This window comes from Nicotiana sylvestris, chromosome 8, assembly GCF_000393655.2.
Source record: "Nicotiana sylvestris chromosome 8, ASM39365v2, whole genome shotgun sequence".
Taxonomy (NCBI): Eukaryota; Viridiplantae; Streptophyta; class Magnoliopsida; order Solanales; family Solanaceae; genus Nicotiana; species Nicotiana sylvestris.
In genome coordinates, this window is record NC_091064.1 from 62,069,919 (window position 1) to 62,091,894 (window position 21,976).

The window sequence follows — 21,976 nt, forward strand, 5'->3', positions numbered from 1 at the left end:
GTCACGCATGGTAGAACTTTCATCATCATTGCTTGAATGAGGTGTGTTTCTCGAGGAAAATCTTTCCCCATGGAAAACCCATTTGGTATAACTATCAACAAACTCATGAACAACCAAATGATCCTTCACCACATTTCTATAATGCCAATAGCGATTCATGCACTTTTTGCAAGGGCATAATATTTCATTTCCTTGGGCGGCTCGTTCAAATGCCTTATTAAGAAAATCATTCACTTTACGGATATACTCATCCGTCCATCTCAGGAGATTCATCCAAATTTTATCACCATTATCCATAGATATCCTATACGATAAAAGTAAATCAACAAAACTAACCAAATAAACCAAAAACATACTAATTTGACATTGACCACTGCTTTTAAGGCAAGTCCCTCTACACTATAACAAGCACGTGAGCATCTGAAGACAATAAAGTATTAATGTTTGATGGAACTAAGGACATGACTACAAAATTGCATTCATGTTTTCCATTTCCAAAGAGTTGAGCACATATGCCTGTGAAATTGTTGCACTTTTGTATGAATAGAAGCATAAATCCAACGAAAGACCAAGTCAAACAAAAGACAACATAGTCTCATCACAACCCATCAGAACAATATAATATACACGGTAGAAGAAAAATAATTTACTAAAAAAAGAATATGTCACCAAAGTTCAGATTCTTAGCATGAGTTCTGCTAAAATCACGAGTTACAATTATTCTTTAAGATACCTTTGAATTTTAGAAATTATGAAGAACTTTATATGCATAAAAGCTATATTGGTTAATCACAAAAAACAAAAGAACAACCAGAATTTGGATTATTTCTAGTTTAGGCATAATTCCATATCTTGATAAAGAACTACTTATCAAATTTCTAGTTTATGATTTCTCAAAACTCAAGGTTACTTGAACAAGTTGACATCAGATACAAAATAGTCCAAAACAGATACCAAACTGTTTTTAAAAAATTGAGGCAGCAAAGGTTTAGATTTTAAATCTGGTCATTTTAACTTTTGAAGCTTAAACTTCCTTATATTATACTCTTGCTCATTCTTATCCTGACTTTCTTTAAATTCCGCATCTGATTGTGATAATTTGAGGACACAATACAGTGCCATCTATCCGAATTTCTTTATTCCTTGAGTGTCAAATTTTTCAATGTCTAAAGAAGACCTACAAATTCAGTATTGTGATTTGGAAACAATTCTTTTCCTTTTTCTGATGGGTTGTGATTACAGGTTTATACACCGATTTTATACACCGATCTTCACTATCTATGCATACAGGTTGAACAAATCATCAGATTATAGTGTAGAAGATCATATGCAGATTTGACCTGAAGTGAAATCATATACACTGCTCACACCATAAATCTTAAAGGAAAAAAGAACGATTATAGAATATAATGCCCAAATTACAAAGGAAAAATTACCTGAAGTTGATTTCTCACTGATTACCTTTTGGGTCGAAACTTTCTTGCGATTTAAAATATTTCTACACCCGTAATCGCTGACTTTAAATTATTCCTCTGTTTTTCAGATCCTTCGAGTGAAACAAATAGAGTTTGGGAATTTTGTGTTAGCAATCGAGATTTGGAAATTTTTGGTTAACAAATAGATTTGGGGATTTGGGAATTTAGGACATGGGTTTGATAAACTTAAATGCAGATGATATAAAGTAAATCACCAACGACAATGAGATTTGAGGAACGTTTGCTGGTGATTTGCGAATAGACCAAACGTTGGGGATTTGGGACGGTGATTTGTGAATGAGGGATTTGGGATGGTGATTTGAGGAAGGTGAAAATTTAGGTTTGCTGGTGATTTGAGGAAAGTGAGAATTTAGGTAGGTTTGGAACGTTTGATGCCAAAGAATGAGGTTGAGGAAGATGAGAGCATTGGAAGTGTCGAAGAAATTTTAATTTAGTTATTATATTTACCAAAATAAAATATATAAGAAATAAAAGGAAAAAAGGGTTATATTGGCGGGTTTAGCAAAATTCAGGGGGAAAAATGAGGAGGGAACAAAATACCCATTCCGATATTACAAAATTTCTAAAACCGTTACTACAAATAGTCCTATTGGGACAGTTGACAAAATCGTTCCTATAAAGAAGACCTATGGTAACGGTGAACTGTCAACTGGAACGGTTTAGTATCTAAAGTGTGTTGATTTCATCCAAATTCTATTGTAACGATTGTAACCGTTACTGTATCTAATCTATTGCAACGGTTTAATAACCGTTTCCAAAACAACTGTTCCCGTAGGCCTATTTTCCAGTAGTGTACCCTGTATTTCTGTAAGGGGCTGTTTTAAAATAAAGAAAAAAATACTATTATATTATAGATTTATTTTATAAAAAGGATAAAATTTGTAGAAGATAAATAGGCATTTTAAAAGGTCAACTTTGATATGAAAAGGAGAATAATAATTGTTCAAAGTTGGATCCGACTATGTTAGAATAAGCTACACGAGATGATTAAAGTTTCATTAGAGCAGGGTCGTATTTACGTGAATATATAGGCTTGTGCCGTTGTGCATAACCGTTAAAAAAGGCATAGTTAAAGTTGGTTAAGTTTTAAATTTTATTTGGGCAAGCCCTGAAGTTCTTGAAGTTATGGGTGAGGTCAACATAGTGAAGTGCTCGATTCTTGATTTGCTAAGTTGTAACCAAATTGCTCCCGTTTCCGTATATTCCCTTTAAATTGTAATTGGCAGTATATGTTGAGTGAAAAATCTAAAAGTTAGCTTATACTACATCATTGTGAAAAGTATTTTTATATTATATATCATATCATATTTAGCTATTGTAACAAAATAATGTATCTTATTTTAAATATTATCCTAGGTTATGACCAACATATCAAGAGCACAAAATTTGTAAATTATGACTTATGAGATTACGATTTCGATTTCAGATGGAAGTAGCTCTCACCAAATTCAAATCAAGACGGAGATCGCTAAAAACTATAGGTAAATGAACAAAGTTTATTACGCAAAATGAAATCTGAGATCATCTTGGTCCAACTAGTTACCAACCAGAAAAAAAAAGTCAAACAATTAATCTTTTATTTTACATGAGTTAAAATAAATATGATTCACAGTACGTACATAACCAATAATGAGTGTGACATAATTTTTACACTATCAACTATAGATACATGAAAGATCAGGCAGACAAGCTGCGACAACAGGTTAAAATACAGTAATATAATAAAACATATATACACCAACTGTGTATATAAGTTAAACCCATAAAAAAATAAGAACAGACCACAAATTCAAATACCATATGACACTAATATTTAGGGTTTGTTATTGTCATAGCTAGCATGATGAGAAGTCTTATACTTAGCAGCAAATCCATTAAACAAAGCTAGAGCGTTGCTAGTAACTTGTGCAACATTAAGAACCTTAGCTTTAATAGTAGCCTTCACTTTACCACCCTTGGGAAAACCAGAAAGCCCATCCATGCAAGTGTAAACATCAGTTAATACTGTACTAAGCCAAGTTTGAACATTATTTTGATGCCATAAAAACTCTTTTAATTGCCCATCTAACTTCAAATTTTGAAGCTCTTTGACAGCATTTGTGAGTTGGGAAACACCATGAGAGATATGAACAAAACATTCTCTTATTGCTTGATAATCCTTTGCCTTCATTTGCTTAGGTTCCTTGCATACCTTTGCTATATAAGCTTTTGTATGTAGAGCCCTAACTAGGCTCACTTTCAAGGCAGCTTGAGCTATTTCTTGAGGATCTTGTGATGTTGGATTTACATATTTGGATAAAAATGTCACACATGGTTCTGGATAACGCGTTCGCCTGCATTGTGTCTCTATGAAGGTCGAGTGAGGACGCAATCGACTAGTGCTACTCTCGACTACAGCAACAACAGAGAGGACAAAAAGCAAAAGAGGAATATTAATTTTCCCCATTGATAAGAGGGATTGTTCCACGGGAGGTGAAAGACTGGGTGAATGGTATTATAGTTTATTGAAAATTGAAGAGCGATTCTTCAACTTTGGAAATGCAAGGAAAAAATTAAAGAGCTAAATTGATGAAGAGAGATTGAGATGATAGAAAGGGTTTGTGATGGAAAAATATGAAGAGTATGCATGGTCTTATATAGAAAGGTTTGTCACATGCATGGAGAATTTGACTTCGTTCATTTAACGTGCGCATATGAAGACTTCCATAAGAGGATTACTGTATTTAATGATAATTTAATTGGTTTTAGTTGTTGCTAAGCTAGACGTGCTAGTTGCTTGAAACAAGCAGCTGTCAGATTTTGGGTCTCGTGAACACATGCCTTAATTCTTGTTACAACAATATATTGGAGAAGTAATTTAATACTGCCTTAAGAGTAAAATTAAAAAATTTAGAAGTTAAATTACTTATCCATATAAAAATATATTATTTTTCTGAACAAAATAAAAAGAAAAATATGTCACGTTAGATGGGACGGAGGGAGTATAAAGAACATTGGAAAAGAATGCAAGGGAAGTTATTCACCCATACAACTTTACGCATATGATTTTATTTTGTGGTCAACTAATGCTCAATTTGGCGTAGAATATCTATAATTCTATTAAGTGCAGTAATCTTTTGTTAGCGAAATTGACTATGAGACCTTGACGCATTATTTGTACGTTCATTAGTAATTAAATTAAAGTATGTTTATAAATATTATGGGGTACGGTGTTCGGTTCGACGGAAGACACTTTTAATGAAATGTATTTTCCTAAAAAACGATTTCTATGAAAAAATATTTCCTAAAAAATATCTCCGGATGTTTAATTGAACGAAAAATATTTTTCAAAAAGTTAAATTAAAGATCAGTAATAAGACAATTACTAAAATGGGGTCTAGCACAGACATCAATTCTTGTTACAAGCATAAGTAACATTTTATCTAATGCTTGGCTTGACAGTTAAAGAAATTTGGAAGATAACGCAAGGCAAGTTATTATTTATTCATCCATGCTACCTTACGCATTGGATATTTTTCTTTTTTGTGGTAAATTTATGTTTAATTTGAGTAGACCTGGTTTTCAAGGAGTTGAGTAATGTTTTATTAGCCAAATTATTCTGAAAGCTTTGAACAATTACTTATGTGATCAATAATGATTAAATATTTAGTCCATGATACGATTACGACCTTCCCCAGAAAACAGCATTTTCCTCATGAAATTGATAGATTGCTTAGAGCAAATCTCCATCTGGTGAATTATGCCAACTGTTCATAGAAGGCAGCTGCTTCCTCGTTGATGCTTACGGCAACTTGTCTCGGACAAAATGAATAAAGAAAACATATGGAAATAGCTTTCACGAACATTATGTTGGTGGACAGAAAATAAAAATGTTCCAACTTACCTAGTAATTACACACACAAATTAACAGTACCAAGTGGAGATGATAATTACTAACAAAATAAATCTACTGAACCCTTATGATAATTTGAAGAGATCTTAGTTAATTGAAGTTTCTCTATTAACGGGTGGTTATATATTATGTGTTACTTGAGAAAGACTGCATATTTAGGTTATTGTTGAACAATGTCATCACTACTAGGTATATGAGAGATTAATATTGTGAGTCTAAAAGCAAGTTTAGAAGCTTTGACGGGGTCGTAGTGAGTTGTGAGAAATTGCTAGCTAGAGTAGTTCGAGCGAATACGACCAATATAATATATAATTATAGTAAGTTAAGTGCTCACGATCTATAGAACAAATTGGCGAAATTATAAATGACATAACGAGAAGGAATCAGAAAATTCGGGAAGTAACTGTTGAAGTTTGGCAAAATGCCAAAGTCCCACATTGGTTGGGAGTTAAGTTTGGAGGGGATTTTTCCCCTATAAAAGAAGGCCTAATGTTTAGGATTGAAACACACCTCTCATTTGCCTTCTCATCTGTTTAAGGCATTTGTATCTTCTCTCTTTAGTATTATTTCACTTGTATTTTTGGAGTGGAATAAAATATTGGTTGTGTCCGAGGAGTAGGCAAAATTAGCCGAACCTCGTAAATTCTGGTGTTCCCTTTATTATTGCTTTATTGTCTTATTTATTATTTGGTGGCTGTCATAATTTTTGGTATAGTAGTTGTGACTTATTCACACTCTATACATTTGGCTTCCGCAACAATTGGTATCAGAGCCAAGGTACTGTCTAAGTATGCTCTGTGGTTGCAGCATAGTCTGATCTTCCACATCAGAAAAGATTTATCTTGGTAACTGAGTCAAGGTTCTGTCTGAGTATGCTCTGTGGTTGCAGCTTAGTCTGATCTTCCACACCAGAAAGGAAATAATCTTGATTTGTGTCGTCAGCTATTAAATAATATTTGTGTCAAAGATGGGAGACAATAAACAAGAAGAATCTACATCAAGTGTCAACAATACGTCATCATTGGCATCTTCGCTTATGACAAGAATTGTGTCAAATGCGAAATTTGCGGTCGAAATATTTGACGGGTCCGGACATTTTGGGATGTGGCAAGGCGAGGTTCTAGATGTCCTTTTTCAACAAGGGCTAGATCTGGCCATTGAAGAAAAGAAACCAGATGTTATTGGAGAAGAAGATTGGAGAATTATCAACCGTGTTGCTTGCGGTACCATTCGATCCTACCTTGCTAGAGAGCAGAAATATCCATACACAAAGGAAACTTCTGCAAGTAAATTATGGAAAGCACTGGAGGATAAATTTTTGAAGAAAAACAGTCAAAATAAATTGTACATGAAGAAGAGACTGTTTCACTTCACCTATGTTCCTGGTACCACGATGAATGAACATATCACCAGTTTCAATAAGTTGGTCACAGATTTGCAAAATATGGATACAACTTATGATGATGGTGACTTGGCCTTAATGTTGTTGGCGTCACTTCCTGATGAGTACGAGCACCTTGAAACTACTCTACTCCATGGAAATGACGAAATTTCTCTCAGAGAAGTTTGTTCAGCTTTGTACAGCTATGAACAAAGAAAGCGAGAAAAACAGAAGGGCGGAGAAGGAGAAGCACTGTTTGTGAGGGGTCGTCCTCAAAATCAAACGAGGACAAAGAAGGGAAGATCCAAGTCAAGATCCAGACCCAGCAAAGATGAATGTGCCTTTTGTCGAGAAAAAGGGCACTGGAAGAAAGACTGTCCGAAGTTGAAGAATAAGGCCAAACATAACAATGGAAAGGCTATTATGGATTCAAATGTAGCTGATTGTGATGATTCAGACTTCTCATTAGTTACAACAGAGTCATCAACATCATCAGACATATGGTTGATGGACTCGGCTTGTAGCTATCATATGTGTCCCAACAGGGACTGGTTCATGGAATTTCAAGAAGGAGAATATGGAGTCATCCACACAGCGGATAACAGCCCTCTTACCTCATATGGCATTGGTTCAATACGATTAAGGAACCATGATGGAATGATCAGAACATTGATAGATGTTCGATATGTACCGGATTTGAAGAAGAATCTCATCTCTGTGGGAGCCCTAGAATCAAAAGGGTTCAAAATCATTGCAGAAAATGGAGTGATGAGAGTATGCTCCGGTGCACTAGTGGTAATGAAGGCTAATCGGAAGAATAATAATATGTACCGCTATCGTGGCAGTACAGTTATTGGGACAGCGACAGTAACATCCAGTGACGACAAAGAGGCAGAAGCAACCAAGCTATGGCACATGCGCTTGGGACATGCTGGAGGAAAATCCTTGAAAACTCTATCAGATCAAGGATTGTTAAAAGGAGTAAAGGCTTGCAACTTGGAGTTTTGTGAGCATTGTGTTAAAGGGAAACAGACAAGGGTTAAATTTGGTACAACGATCCATAATACTAAAGGCATTTTGGATTATGTACACTCTGATGTTTGGGGTCCTTCCAAAACACCTTCATTGGGTGGGAAGCACTATTTTGTAACCTTTGTTGATGATTTTTCCCGAAGAGTATGGGTGTATACAATGAAGAGCAAAGATGAAGTGTTGGGAATTTTTCTCAAATGGAAGACGATGGTGGAGAATCAGACAGGCAGGAGAATCAAGTGTATTCGCACAGACAATGGAGGTGAATACAAAAATGATCATTTCAATAAGGTCTGTGAAAATGATGGCATCATCCGACACTTCACTGTTAGACATACACCACAACAGAATGGAGTGGCAGAACGTATGAACCGGACCTTGCTGGAGAAGGTACGGTGTATGTTGTCCAATGCTGGCTTGGGCAAAGAATTTTGGGCTGAGGCAATTACATATGCATGCCACCTCATTAATCGTCTACCATCTGCTGCTATTGATGGCAAAACACCATTTGAAAAATGGTACGGAAAACCTGCTGTAGATTATAACTCTTTGCACGTGTTTGGCTCAACTGCATATTATCATGTGACAGAGTCAAAATTGGATCCAAGGGCAAAGAAGGCTATTTTTATGGGAATTACTTCTGGAGTCAAAGGATATCGCTTATGGTGTCCTATGACAAAGAAAGTAATATTCAGCAGAGATGTTACCTTTGATGAATTTGCTATGGTAAATAAGGTAACAGAAGATACCAAACAAAATGAAGGTGCTTCTAAGCAGGTGGAGTTTGAGGGAAAATTTATTTTTCCTACACAAGAAGCAGAGGAGGAAACAAATGAAGATTACCCTCTGGAAGGAGAGCCAGTAGAGGAGATTCCAACTCAGGAATCTCAACAACAACTTGAATCAATAGCAACCAGCAGGCCAAAAAGAACAATAACGAAAACATGTTCGTCTCATAGAGACGGTTGCTTGTGCAACCTCAATTGTAGCTGATGATGTTCCTACTACTTATAAAGACGCTGTCCAAAGTTCAGAAGAAGATAAGTGGAGGATTGCCATGAATGATGAAATACAGTCCCTTCATCAGAATCATACATGGAGATTGGCCAATCTCCCGAAGGGAAAGAAAGCAATTGGGTGCAAATGGGTATTTGCAAAGAAGGAAGGATTTCCTAACCAAGTAGATGTTCGCTACAAAGCAAGATTGGTGGCCAAAGGATATGCTCAAAAGGAGGGAATTGATTACAATGAAGTGTTTTCTCCAGTTGTAAAACATTCCTCCATTAGAATTATGTTGGCTTTGGTAGCACAATTGGATTTGGAACTAGTTCAGATGGATGTAAAAACTGCGTTTTTACATGGAAACTTGGAGGAGGAAATCTACATGACTCAGCCAGAAGGATTCAAAGTTGCTGGAAAAGAAAATATGGTGTGCAAACTTGAAAAATCGTTGTACGGATTGAAACAATCTTCTAGACAATGGTACAAGCGATTTGACGAGTTTATGTTGCGGCAAGGGTACAAGAGAAGCAAATACGATCATTGTGTGTATTTGCACAAGCTTAAAGATGGTTCCTTTGTATATCTTCTCCTATATGTTGATGATATGTTGATAGCTTCCAAGAATTTGGAAGAAATTGATAAGTTGAAGATTCAACTGAAGAAGGAGTTCGAGATGAAGGATTTGGGTGAGGCAAAGAAAATTCTTGGCATGGAGATAATTAGAGATAGACGTTCAAAGAAACTCTGTTTATCTCAAAAGGAATATTTGAAGAGAGTACTTCAACGTTTTGGCATAGATGACAAGACTAAGCCAGTTAGTACTCCACTTGCTTCCCATTTTAAGCTAAGTACTACTATGTCGCCAATGGATGAAGCTGAACGAGAGTATATGTCAAAGGTACCATACGCAAATGTTGTTGGTAGCTTGATGTATGCAATGGTTTGCACAAGGCCTGACATTTCACAAGCTGTTGGAGTTATTAGCAGATATATGCACAATCCAGGGAAGGAGCATTGGCAAGCTGTGAAGTGGATTCTACGGTATATTCATAATACTGTAGATGTCGGGTTAGTTTTTGAGCAGGAAGACAATCAGTCTGTAGTTGGATATTGTGACTCAGATTTTGCGGGTGATATGGACAAACGAAGATCAACTACTGGTTATGTGTTTACTTTTGCAAAGGCACCAGTTAGTTGGAAGTCTACTTTGCAGTCAACAGTTGCTTTGTCTACAACAGAGGCAGAGTACATGGCTATTACAGATGCTGTGAAAGAGGCAATTTGGCTTCAAGGATTGCTAAAGGAGCTTGGTGTTGAACAAAAAGGTATCACAATTTTTTGTGATAGTCAAAGTGCTATTCAATTAGCGAAGAACCAAGTTTATCATGCAAGGACGAAGCACATTGATGTTCGGTATCATTTCGTACGAGAAATCATAGAAGAAGGTGGAGTCACGGTGAAGAAAATTCATACTACAGAGAATCCTGCTGATATGCTGACAAAGGTGGTGACTGCGGTCAAGTTTCAACATTGTTTGGATTTGATCAACATTGTTGAACACTGAAGATTGAAGATGAAGACACAACCAAAATTTGTTATTGAGAGAGAATTGAAAATGTGGAATTTTGCCAAGGTGGAGATTTGTTGAAGTTTGGCAAAATGCCAAAGTCCCACATTGGTTGGGAGTTAAGTTTGGAGGGGATTTTTCCCCTATAAAAGAAGGCCTAATGTTTAGGATTGAAACACACCTCTCATTTGCCTTCTCATCTGTTTAAGGCATTTGTATCTTCTCTCTTTAGTATTATTTCACTTGTATTTTTGGAGTGGAATAAAATATTGGTTGTGTCCGAGGAGTAGGCAAAATTAGCTGAACCTCGTAAATTCTGGTGTTCCCTTTATTATTGCTTTATTGTCTTATTTATTATTTGATAGCTGTCATAATTTTTGGTATAGTAGTTGTGACTTATTCACACTCTATACATTTGGCTTCCGCAACAGTAACTTCTGGCCTCCTTTATCTTGAATTCAAACCATTCTCTAGTTAGTGATAGTTTTACTGCATTTTCTTACTTGCAATATGTTAGTTTCAACACTCAAAAATTACAGCTTGATAATACGTAAATTGTTTTACTAGATTTCTTGGCAGTAGTGAAGGTTTTAGTCAATAGGCTGTTTCCTTGTGGGATTTGGTTTCGGACTCTTGAACATAATTGTATTTGTAGCGATCACATAGTTGGTCTTGATCAATGTTCCTCCTACATATATTATCTTTTGCTACTCCCTCTATTTTATGTGATATTCTTCTATTCCAAAAAGAAAAATGACACTATTTTGTATTTTATGATCTAACTTAAAAATTCTAATTTTGTCCTTAATGACATATTTTTATTATCACAAAATATCATGATATGTTTAATATCACAAGTTCCAGCAAATTTTATATTCTCATTATTAAACTTTCATATAAACAATACCACATGAATTAATACCGAGGGGGTAGTAGCTTACGAATACATGTTCAATCGACCATTAAATGTGGAAAGTCTTGGAGAAAAAAAGAAAAGATTCGAGATCTCGTTACTTACATTCATTATGTCTTCGAAATATATGGTAGGTCATAAATTGAGAACAAATGAATGTGATTTGCAAGTTGTGTAGATCTCCAGCAAATTGCAGAAGTCCTCTCTGCTGATACTTTAATATTTTTAGGAATAGATTATTTATAGTTTTGATTAATTTAGGTCGGGGAATTTTAGTTAGTAGACTCCAATTCAAGTTGAAGGAAGGAAATGGTGTTAACTAAGGGAAGGTTTTCTTAACCGACCAATTATTAAACATAGAATTAATTTATTAAAAACCCTTTAGTATCATATCATATCAAGCATCATGTGCTCAAAACTTGTCGCAGCAGATATCATGGCCCATGCATAACGCATCTTGCACACAGTCAGACGGCCAAACCACTACAAACCCGGCCATTTGATGCCATCGCAGCCATAACTAAGTAGTATCCCCCCCCCCCCCACCACACACACAACCTTTCAATTCGGTTGTAATAGTTAACGATGACATTACATCACTATTACTAATAGTAGGAATAATACTTAGGTTTTCAAACATTGCTAGTTTGTTACATATGGAGCTTGATAATAGTCTAGTAGTAGATGTTGCATTCTTGTCTTTTTGGATCACCCTCTTGACCGCATCTGGTGGGGAGTTCAAAATAGTTGTAGTAGAGGTTGGTTGTTGTTTGCAACCCAATTTACTCAAAACGTGTGCCACCTTGTTGCCTTTGCGGAAGCTATGCCGGACCACTGGATTTCCTAATTTCTTCAACAAGTACCTGCATTCAAAGATAATGTTAGTATAGGCAGGGAAGCTATTATGCTCAAGTAGTTGGATTATATCCGTCGAATCAGTATCAATCTCCAGTGGGGCTAGCTTTTTTTCATAAGCCAGCTTTTGCCATGTATGAAGTGCTAGTAATTCTGCATGGGTAGGGTTATAGGCTTTGATTTTGTTAGCAAAACCTACAATCATGTCCCCTTGAGTATTTCTTATAATGCTTCCAATGCCTCCAGGCTTATGGTTACCCAAGAAGGAAGCATTTAGGTTTAGTTTATAAGTTTGGGGTGGTGGATACCATTTAATGTGGATAGGAATTTTGTCTGTGGGGCTTTTGTATTTACACTCTAGTAATTTAAATTCAATGGTCTGTATGTTTACCATTTGGTAGTTGAGTGTTTTAGAGAGGTTGTGGAAGCAGTTATTGTTTCTATTTAACCAGAGGTGCCAAATTGCAAATGGGAATACGTCCTCCCAAGTTATGCAGTTGTGTGTAAAGGTTATTTGGAGGTCTTTGATTGATAACAACCAGTGTTTGTTATTAGGGATAGCATTAATGTCGATTCCCCTATTGTTCCAGAATATGCGGGCAACTGTGCACTCGAGAAAAATATGGGTTATGGTTTCTTCTGTTGCCTTACAAACCGGGCAAGTATTGTCGATAGAACCTCCAATTTGATGAAGGTAAGTTTTAGTAGGGAGTTTATTTTTAAAACATTGCCAGAGGAAAAATTTGATCTTGTTAAGGGTATGGAGTTTCCAAATCCAATCATAGTCAGTGCTAGGTTGGATGTAATGGTGAAGCAGTGTGTAGACTGAATGGGTGGAGAAGGTGCCATTTGTGTTGAGCGACCAAATGGGGGTGTCTATGAAGAGGTGGTTTGTTGAAAGGGAGATGGAAGAGATATCCTTTTTAATATTATCGGGGAGTTCAAAGGAGATTTGTGACCAGTTCCACTGGTCGTTTCTCCAAACCTGGTTAAGGGTTAAGTTGCTATCATTTTTGTTAAGTGGACCATGAATTGAAGCGCGTCTATTTGTTTTGTTAGGGGTCCAACATCCAAAGTAGAAGTTTATGGCTTTCCCATTGCCAACATCCCATGAAATTCCTTTGGCAACAGTTTCCCACCCTCTAAAAGTATTTTGCCAAATGAAGGAGGCGTTTTTAGTATTTGATCTAGGACTGTATTTTTGGATTAGGGTGTTTGCCCACATTGTTGATGGATTGACGAATAATCTCCATTCTAGTCCTGCTAGTATGCCTGGTTTTTGTGGGTTGCCATAGGTATTCCCAGTCCTCCCAGTTTTTTAGGAAGAGTTACAACATCCCATGAGATGTAGTGTATCTTTTTTTTTATGCGGAGTTGTGCCCAAAATAAAGTCACGCTGAATTTTATCAATTTGATGTAGGATCTTCTTTGGGAGAGATATGTATTGCATATTATGATTTGGAATGGCATTGGGGGCAGCCTTTGCTAGGGTTGTGCGTCCCGCAAGAGTTAGGAAATTTGTTTTCCATTTTGAAAGTTTGTTACGCATTTTATCAATTACAAATTGAAAGTCGGAATGTTTAGGTTTGTTATTGAGGATGGGGAATCCCAAATACTTGTCAAATTGAGTTGTTGGATTGATGTTAAATAAGTCAATTGTATAATCTTTGATGGCAATTGAGCAGTTACTTGAAAAGAGGATTTTGGATTTGGTGTTATTTATTTTTTGTCAAGATAGGGAACAAAAGGTTACTAAAGAATAGTGAATGGTATTTATGGTTTTTTCATTAGCCTGTGCCATGAATGTCAAGTCATTTGCATAAAAGAGGTATGACAGATGAGGTCCTTTTGTCCCAATTCTAATGGGATCCCACAGAGTTAGGTCAATTTGGTGATTGATATATACAGACAACAGTTCCATGCATAATATGAATAAATAAGGAGATAAAGGATCCCCTTGTCTGATACCTCTCGTGGGTTCAAAGAAATTAGTTTGTGCACCATTTACCAAGACTGCTCTCTTGCTTGTGGAGATGCAGTTCATGATTAGGGTGGTGATCTTTGGTGAGAACTGAAAGAAGGTTAAGGCCTTGTAGACAAAAGACCATTCTAACCTGTCAAAAGCATTTTCTAGATTAATTTTAATTATCAGTTACCCATTCATCCCTTTCCTTTTTTTAAGTTAGTTAACAACTTCTTGTATAATAATAACATTATCACATGTCCTCCTCCCCTTTAAGAAGCTAGCTTGGCATGGGCTGATGAGTTCATTTAGAAAAGGTTGGATGCGGTTAACAATTATTTTAGTGATTATTTTATACGTAGTATTGCAGAGTCCTATTGGTTGAAAATTATTGAGGTTATTTGCATGCTTAAATTTAGGGATGAGACATAATAAGGTGTGATTCATTTGATCAGGAATTTTGGATCTGGCAAATATCTCGTTACAAAGCCGGATAATAAAAGCACCCACAATATTCCAATATCTTTGGTAGAAAATGGGGTGCATACCATTAGGACCTGGGACCTTGTATGGCTTGAATGAGTATATATAGGTCCAATGGCCTATGAAGTGGGAAGAGGTCAATTTTGGCAAAATTTGTGTGATCATTTTTAATAGTTTTCCAATCTGATTGTGTATTATTGGTTGTGAACACATTTTGGAAATATTGGTGGCTGTGCTCAATGATTTTCTGACGATCCGTTATTTAATTTCTAGCGTTATCCTTAAAAAAGAAAATACTGTTACGCCTATATGCCTATTGAGGATAGAAATATGAAAGAATTTTGTGTTGTTGTTGTTATAGTTGTTGTTCTTGTTGTTATGCTCTTTGTAGTATTCTTTTTCATCATTTATAGCTAATTAAAGGGAAATCAAGGAAAGAAGATAAAGATTAAAAAAACTGAAAATAAAAAAGGGAAAATTAATATAGCATTCCTTGCAACTGTTAGCAGAATTTTAACCAAAGATTAGATTTAGCAGCTAAAGCTTAAAAAAATTGATAATGGATAGCCAAATCCTACAAAACAAACTAAAAAAATAGGAGAATTTAAATTTTCAACTCCTAATTTCACACTTGCTCCTTTTTAAAGTCCAGAGTCGTCCAAAATAATCGCACATATTCATCAAATATTCAATCTCATGAGTTCAAACGATTTCTTGGCAATAAAATGTATATCCTCGTGTATGTCAATATATACTCATGTATATCTTTGTTACACTTGTAATAGACAATACTTGCGATATGTTTATATCACATTATATATCATATATATCAATGTATATCACACACATATTTGGATGGGTATGCAAAGATATACAAGGGGATATACTCTGATATACATGTGGATGCACAACTGATATATATGCATGAAGATATACACATATATAAAACCACCATAACCACCAAAATCCGGCCCAAGCTACACCAAATCTTCTTCAACTGAGCTTAAATTTCATATTTAGCCTCCCAAATATGTGTTGCGGAAGCCAAATGTATATAGTGTGAATAAGTCACAACTACTATACCAAAAATTATGACAGCCACCAAATAATAAATAAGACAATAAAGCAACAATAAAGGAAACACCAGAATTTACGAGGTTCGGCTAATTTTACCTACTCCTCGGACACAACCAATATTTTATTCCACTCCAAAAATACAAGTGAAATAATACTAAAGAGAGAAGATACAAATGCCTTAAACATATGAGAAAGCGAATGAGAGGTGTGTCTAAATCCTAAACATTAAGCCTCCTTTTATAGGAAAAAGTTTCCCACCAACTCCTTAACCCACCGATGTGGGATGGAAATTTGACATATAATTCAACAAATCTCCACCTTGGCAAAATTCCACATCTTCAATTTTCTCTCGGTAACAAATTTTGGTTGTGTCTTCATCTTCAATCTTCAGTGTTCAACAATGTTGATCAAATCCAAACAATGTTGAAACTTGATCGCAGTCACCACCTTTGTCAGCATATCAGCAGGATTCTCCGTAGTATGAATTTTCTTCACTGTGACTCCACCTTCTTCTATGATTTCTCGTACAAAATGATACCGAACATCAATATGCTTCGTCCTTGCATGATAAACTTGGTTCTTCGCTAATTGAATAACACTTTGACTATCACAAAAAATTGTGATACCTTTTTGTTCAACACCAAGCTCCTTTAGCAATCCTTGAAGCCAAATTGCCTCTTTCACAGCCTCTGTAATAGCCATGTACTCTGCCTCTGTTGTAGACAAAGCAACTGTTGACTGCAAAGTAGACTTCCAACTAACTGGTGCCTTTGCAAAAGTAAACACATAACCAGTAGTTGATCTTCGTTTGTCCAGATCACCCGCAAAATCTGAGTCACAATATCCAACTACAGACTGATTGTCTTCCTGCTCAAAAACTAACCCGACATCTACAGTATTATGAATATACCGTAGAATCCACTTCACAGCTTGCCAATGCTCCTTCCCTGGATTGTGCATATATCTGCTAATAACTCCAACAGCTTGTGAAATGTCAGGCCTTGTGCAAACCATTGCATACATCAAGCTACCAACAACATTTGCGTATGGTACCTTTGACATATACTCTCGTTCAGCTTCATCCATTGGCGACATAGTAGTACTTAGCTTAAAATGGGAAGCAAGTGGAGTACTAACTGGCTTAGTCTTGTCATCTATGCCAAAACGTTGAAGTACTCTCTTCAAATATTCCTTTTGAGATAAACAGAGTTTCTTTGAACGTCTATCTCTAATTATCTCCATGCCAAGAATTTTCTTTGCCTCACCCAAATCCTTCATCTCGAACTCCTTCTTCAGTTGAATCTTCAACTTATCAATTTCTTCCGAATTCTTGGAAGCTATCAACATATCATCAACATATAGGAGAAGATATACAAAGGAACCATCTTTAAGCTTGTGCAAATACACACAATGATCGTATTTGCTTCTCTTGTACCCTTGCCGCAACATAAACTCGTCAAATCGCTTGTACCATTGTCTAGAAGATTGTTTCAATCCGTACAACGATTTTTCAAGTTTGCACACCATATTTTCTTTTCCAGCAACTTTGAATCCTTCTGGCTGAGTCATGTAGATTTCCTCCTCCAAGTTTCCATGTAAAAACGCAGTTTTTACATCCATCTGAACTAGTTCCAAATCCAATTGTGCTACCAAAGCCAACATAATTCTAATGGAGGAATGTTTTACAACTGGAGAAAACACTTCATTGTAATCAATTCCCTCCTTTTGAGCATATCCTTTGGCCACCAATCTTGCTTTGTAGCGAACATCTACTTGGTTAGGAAATCCTTCTTTCTTTGCAAATACCCATTTGCACCCAATTGCTTTCTTTCCCTTCGGGAGATTGGCCAATCTCCATGTATGATTCTGATGAAGGGACTGTATTTCATCATTCATGGCAATCCTCCACTTATCTTCTTCTGAACTTTGGACAGCGTCTTTATAAGTGGTAGGAACATCATCAGCTACAATTGAGGTTGCACAAGCAACTGTCTCTATGAGACGAACAGGTTTCGTTATTGTTCTTTTTGGCCTGCTGGTTGCTATTGATTCAAGTTGTTGTTGAGGTTCCTGAGTTGGAATCTCCTCTACTGGCTCTCCTTCCAGAGGGTAATCTTCATTTGTTTCCTCCTCTGCTTCTTGTGTAGGAAAAATAAATTTTCCCTCAAACTCCACCTGCTTAGAAGCACCTTCATTTTGTTTGGTATCTTCTGTTACCTTATTTACCATAGCAAATTCATCAAAGGTAACATCTCTGCTGAATATTACTTTCTTTGTCATAGGACACCATAAGCGATATCCTTTGACTCCAGAAGTAATTCCCATAAAAATAGCAGGGACTGTATTTCATCATTCATGGCAATCCTCCACTTATCTTCTTCTGAACTTTGGACAGCGTCTTTATAAGTGGTAGGAACATCATCAGCTACAATTGAGGTTGCACAAGCAACCGTCTCTATGAGACGAACAGGTTTCGTTATTGTTCTTTTTGGCCTGCTGGTTGCTATTGATTCAAGTTGTTGTTGAGGTTCCTGAGTTGGAATCTCCTCTACTGGCTCTCCTTCCAGAGGGTAATCTTCATTTGTTTCCTCCTCTGCTTCTTGTGTAGGAAAAATAAATTTTCCCTCAAACTCCACCTGCTTAGAAAACACTTCATTGTAATCAATTCCCTCCTTTTGAGCATATCCTTTGGCCACCAATCTTGCTTTGTAGCGAACATCTACTTGGTTAGGAAATCCTTCTTTCTTTGCAAATACCCATTTGCACCCAATTGCTTTCTTTCCCTTCGGGAGATTGGCCAATCTCCATGTATGATTCTGATGAAGGGACTGTATTTCATCATTCATGGCAATCCTCCACTTATCTTCTTCTGAACTTTGGACTGCGTCTTTATAAGTGGTAGGAACATCATCAGCTACAATTGAGGTTGCACAAGCAACTGTCTCTATGAGACGAACAGGTTTCGTTATTGTTCTTTTTGGCCTGCTGGTTGCTATTGATTCAAGTTGTTGTTGAGGTTCCTGAGTTGGAATCTCCTCTACTGGCTCTCCTTCCAGAGGGTAATCTTCATTTGTTTCCTCCTCTGCTTCTTGTGTAGGAAAAATAAATTTTCCCTCAAACTCCACCTGCTTAGAAGCACCTTCATTTTGTTTGGTATCTTCTGTTACCTTATTTACCATAGCAAATTCATCAAAGGTAACATCTCTGCTGAATATTACTTTCTTTGTCATAGGGCACCATAAGCGATATCCTTTGACTCCAGAAGTAATTCCCATAAAAATAGCCTTCTTTGCCCTTGGATCCAATTTTGACTCCGTCACATGATAATATGCAGTTGAGCCAAACACGTGCAAAGAGTTATAATCTACAGCAGGTTTTCCGTACCATTTTTCAAATGGTGTTTTGCCATCAATAGCAGCAGATGGTAGACGATTAATGAGGTGGCATGCATATGTAATTGCCTCAGCCCAAAATTCTTTGCCCAAGCCAGCATTGGACAACATACACCGTACCTTCTCCAGCAAGGTCCGGTTCATACGTTCTGCCACTCCATTCTGTTGTGGTGTATGTCTAACAGTGAAGTGTCGGACGATGCCATCATTTTCACAGACCTTATTGAAATGATCATTTTTGTATTCACCTCCATTGTCTGTGCGAATACACTTGATCCTCCTGCCTGTTTGATTCTCCACCATCGTCTTTCCATACCATTTTTTAAATGGTGTCTTGCCATCAACAGCAGCAGATGGTAAACGATTAATAAGGTGGCATGCATATGTAACTGCCTCAGCCCAAAATTCTTTACCCAAGCCAGCATTGGATAACATACACCGTACCTTCTCCAGCAAGGTTCGGTTCATATGTTCTGCCACTCCATTCTGTTGTGGTGTATGTCTGACAGTGAAGTGTCGGACGATGCCATCATTTTGACAGACCTTATTAAAATGATCATTTTTGTATTCACCTCCATTGTCTGTGCGAATACACTTGATCCTCTTGCCTGTTTGATTCTCCACCATCGTCTTCCATTTGAGAAAAATTCCCAACACTTCATCTTTGCTCTTCATTGTATACACCCATACTCTTCGGGAAAAATCATCAACAAAGGTTACAAAATAGTGCTTCCCACCCAATGAAGGTGTTTTGGAAGGACCCCAAACATCAGAGTGTACATAATCCAAAATGCCTTTAGTATTATGGATCGCTGTACCAAATTTAACCCTTGTCTGTTTCCCTTTAACACAATGCTCACAAAACTCCAAGTTGCAAGCCTTTACTCCTTTTAACAATCCTTGATCTGATAGAGTTTTCAAGGATTTTCCTCCAGCATGTCCCAAGCGCATGTGCCATAGCTTGGTTGCTTCTGCCTCTTTGTCGTCACTGGATGTCACTGTCGCTGTCCCAATAACTGTACTGCCACGATAGCGGTACATATTATTATTCTTCCGATTAGCCTTCATTACCACTAGTGCACCTGAGCATACTCTCATCACTCCATTTTCTGCAATAATTTTGAACCCTTTTGATTCAAGGGCTCCCACAGAGATGAGATTCTTCTTCAAGTCTGGTACATATCGAACATCTGTTAATCTTCTGATCATTCCATCGTGGTTCCTTAATCGTATTGAACCAATACATATGAGGTAAGAGGGATGTTATCCGCTGTGTGAATGATTCCATATTCTCCTTCTTGAAAATCCACGAACCAGTCCCTGTTGGGACACATATGATAGCTACAAGCCGAGTCCATCAACCATATGTCTGATGATGTTGATGACTCTGTTGTAACTAATGAGAAGTCTGAATCATCACAATCAGCTACATTTGAATCCATAATGGCCTTTCCATTATTATATTTGGCCTTATTCTTCAACTTCGGACAGTCTTTCTTCCAGTGCCCTTTTTCTCGACAAAAGGCACATTCATCTTTGCTGGGTCTGGATCTTGACTTGGATCTTCCCTTCTTTGTCCTCGTTTGATTTTGAGGACGACCCCTCACAAACAGTGCTTCTCCTTCTCCGCCCTTCTGTTTTTCTCGCTTTCTTTGTTCATAGCTGTACAAAGCTGAACAAACTTCTCTGAGAGAAATTTCGTCATTTCCATGGAGTAGAGTAGTTTCAAGGTGCTCGTACTCATCAGGAAGTGACGCCAACAACATTAAGGCCAAGTCACCATCATCATAAGTTGTATCCATATTTTGCAAATCTGTGACCAACTTATTGAAACTGGTGATATGTTCATTCATCGTGGTACCAGGAACATAGGTGAAGTGAAACAGTCTCTTCTTCATGTACAATTTATTTTGACTGTTTTTCTTCAAAAATTTATCCTCCAGTGCTTTCCATAATTTACTTGCAGAAGTTTCCTTTGTGTATGGATATTTCTGCTCTCTAGCAAGGTAGGATCGAATGGTACCGCAAGCAACACGGTTGATAATTCTCCAATCTTCTTCTCCAATAACATCTGGTTTCTTTTCTTCAATGGCCAGATCTAGCCCTTGTTGAAAAAGGACATCTAGAACCTCGCCTTGCCACATCCCAAAATGTCCGGACCCGTCAAAAATTTCTACCGCAAATTTCGCATTTGACACAATTCTTGTCATAAGCGAAGATGCCAATGATGACGTATTGTTGACACTTGATGTAGATTCTTCTTGTTTATTGTCTCCCATATTTGACACAAATATTATTTAATAGCTGACGACACAAATCAAGATTATTTCCTTTCTGATGTAGAAGATCAGACTAAGCTGCAACTACAGAGCATACTCAGACAGAACCTTGACTCAGTTACCAAGATAAATCTTTTCTGATGTGGAAGATCAGACTATGCTGCAACCACAGAGCATACTTAGACAGTACCTTGGCTCTGATACCAATTGTTGCGGAAGCCAAATGTATATAGTGTGAATAAGTCACAACTACTATACCAAAAATTATGACAGCCACCAAATAATAAATAAGACAATAAAACAACAATAAAGGAAACACCAGAATTTACGAGGTTCGGCTAATTTTGCCTACTCCTCGGACACAACCAATATTTTATTCCACTCCAAAAATACAAGTGAAATAATACTAAAGAGAGAAGATACAAATGCCTTAAACAGATGAGAAGGCAAATGAGAGGTGTGTCTCAATCCTAAACATTAGGCCTTCTTTTATAGGGGAAAAATCCCCTCCAAACTTAACTCCCAACCAATGTGGGACTTTGGCATTTTGCCAAACTTCAACAAATCTCCACCTTGGCAAAATTCCACATTTTCAATTCTCTCTCAATAACAAATTTTGGTTGTGTCTTCATCTTCAATCTTCA

General features: G+C 36.8%; 1 protein-coding gene across 1 annotated transcript; it reads right to left on the bottom strand.

Moving 5' to 3' along the window:
* Positions 1 to 3,309: 3,309 nt before the first annotated feature.
* Positions 3,310 to 3,942, bottom strand: LOC104230548 (pectinesterase inhibitor 9-like). Its single transcript, XM_009783378.1, has one exon. The coding sequence runs from the start codon at positions 3,940 to 3,942 to the stop codon at positions 3,310 to 3,312; it is 633 nt and encodes a 210-aa protein (XP_009781680.1).
* Between the last annotated feature and the right edge of the window lie 18,034 nt (positions 3,943 to 21,976).

Bases quoted from the DNA above. Each gene is read 5' to 3' on its own strand.
- LOC104230548 (XM_009783378.1), bottom strand. From the start codon at position 3,942: ATGGGGAAAATTAATATTCCTCTTTTGCTTTTTGTCCTCTCTGTTGTT.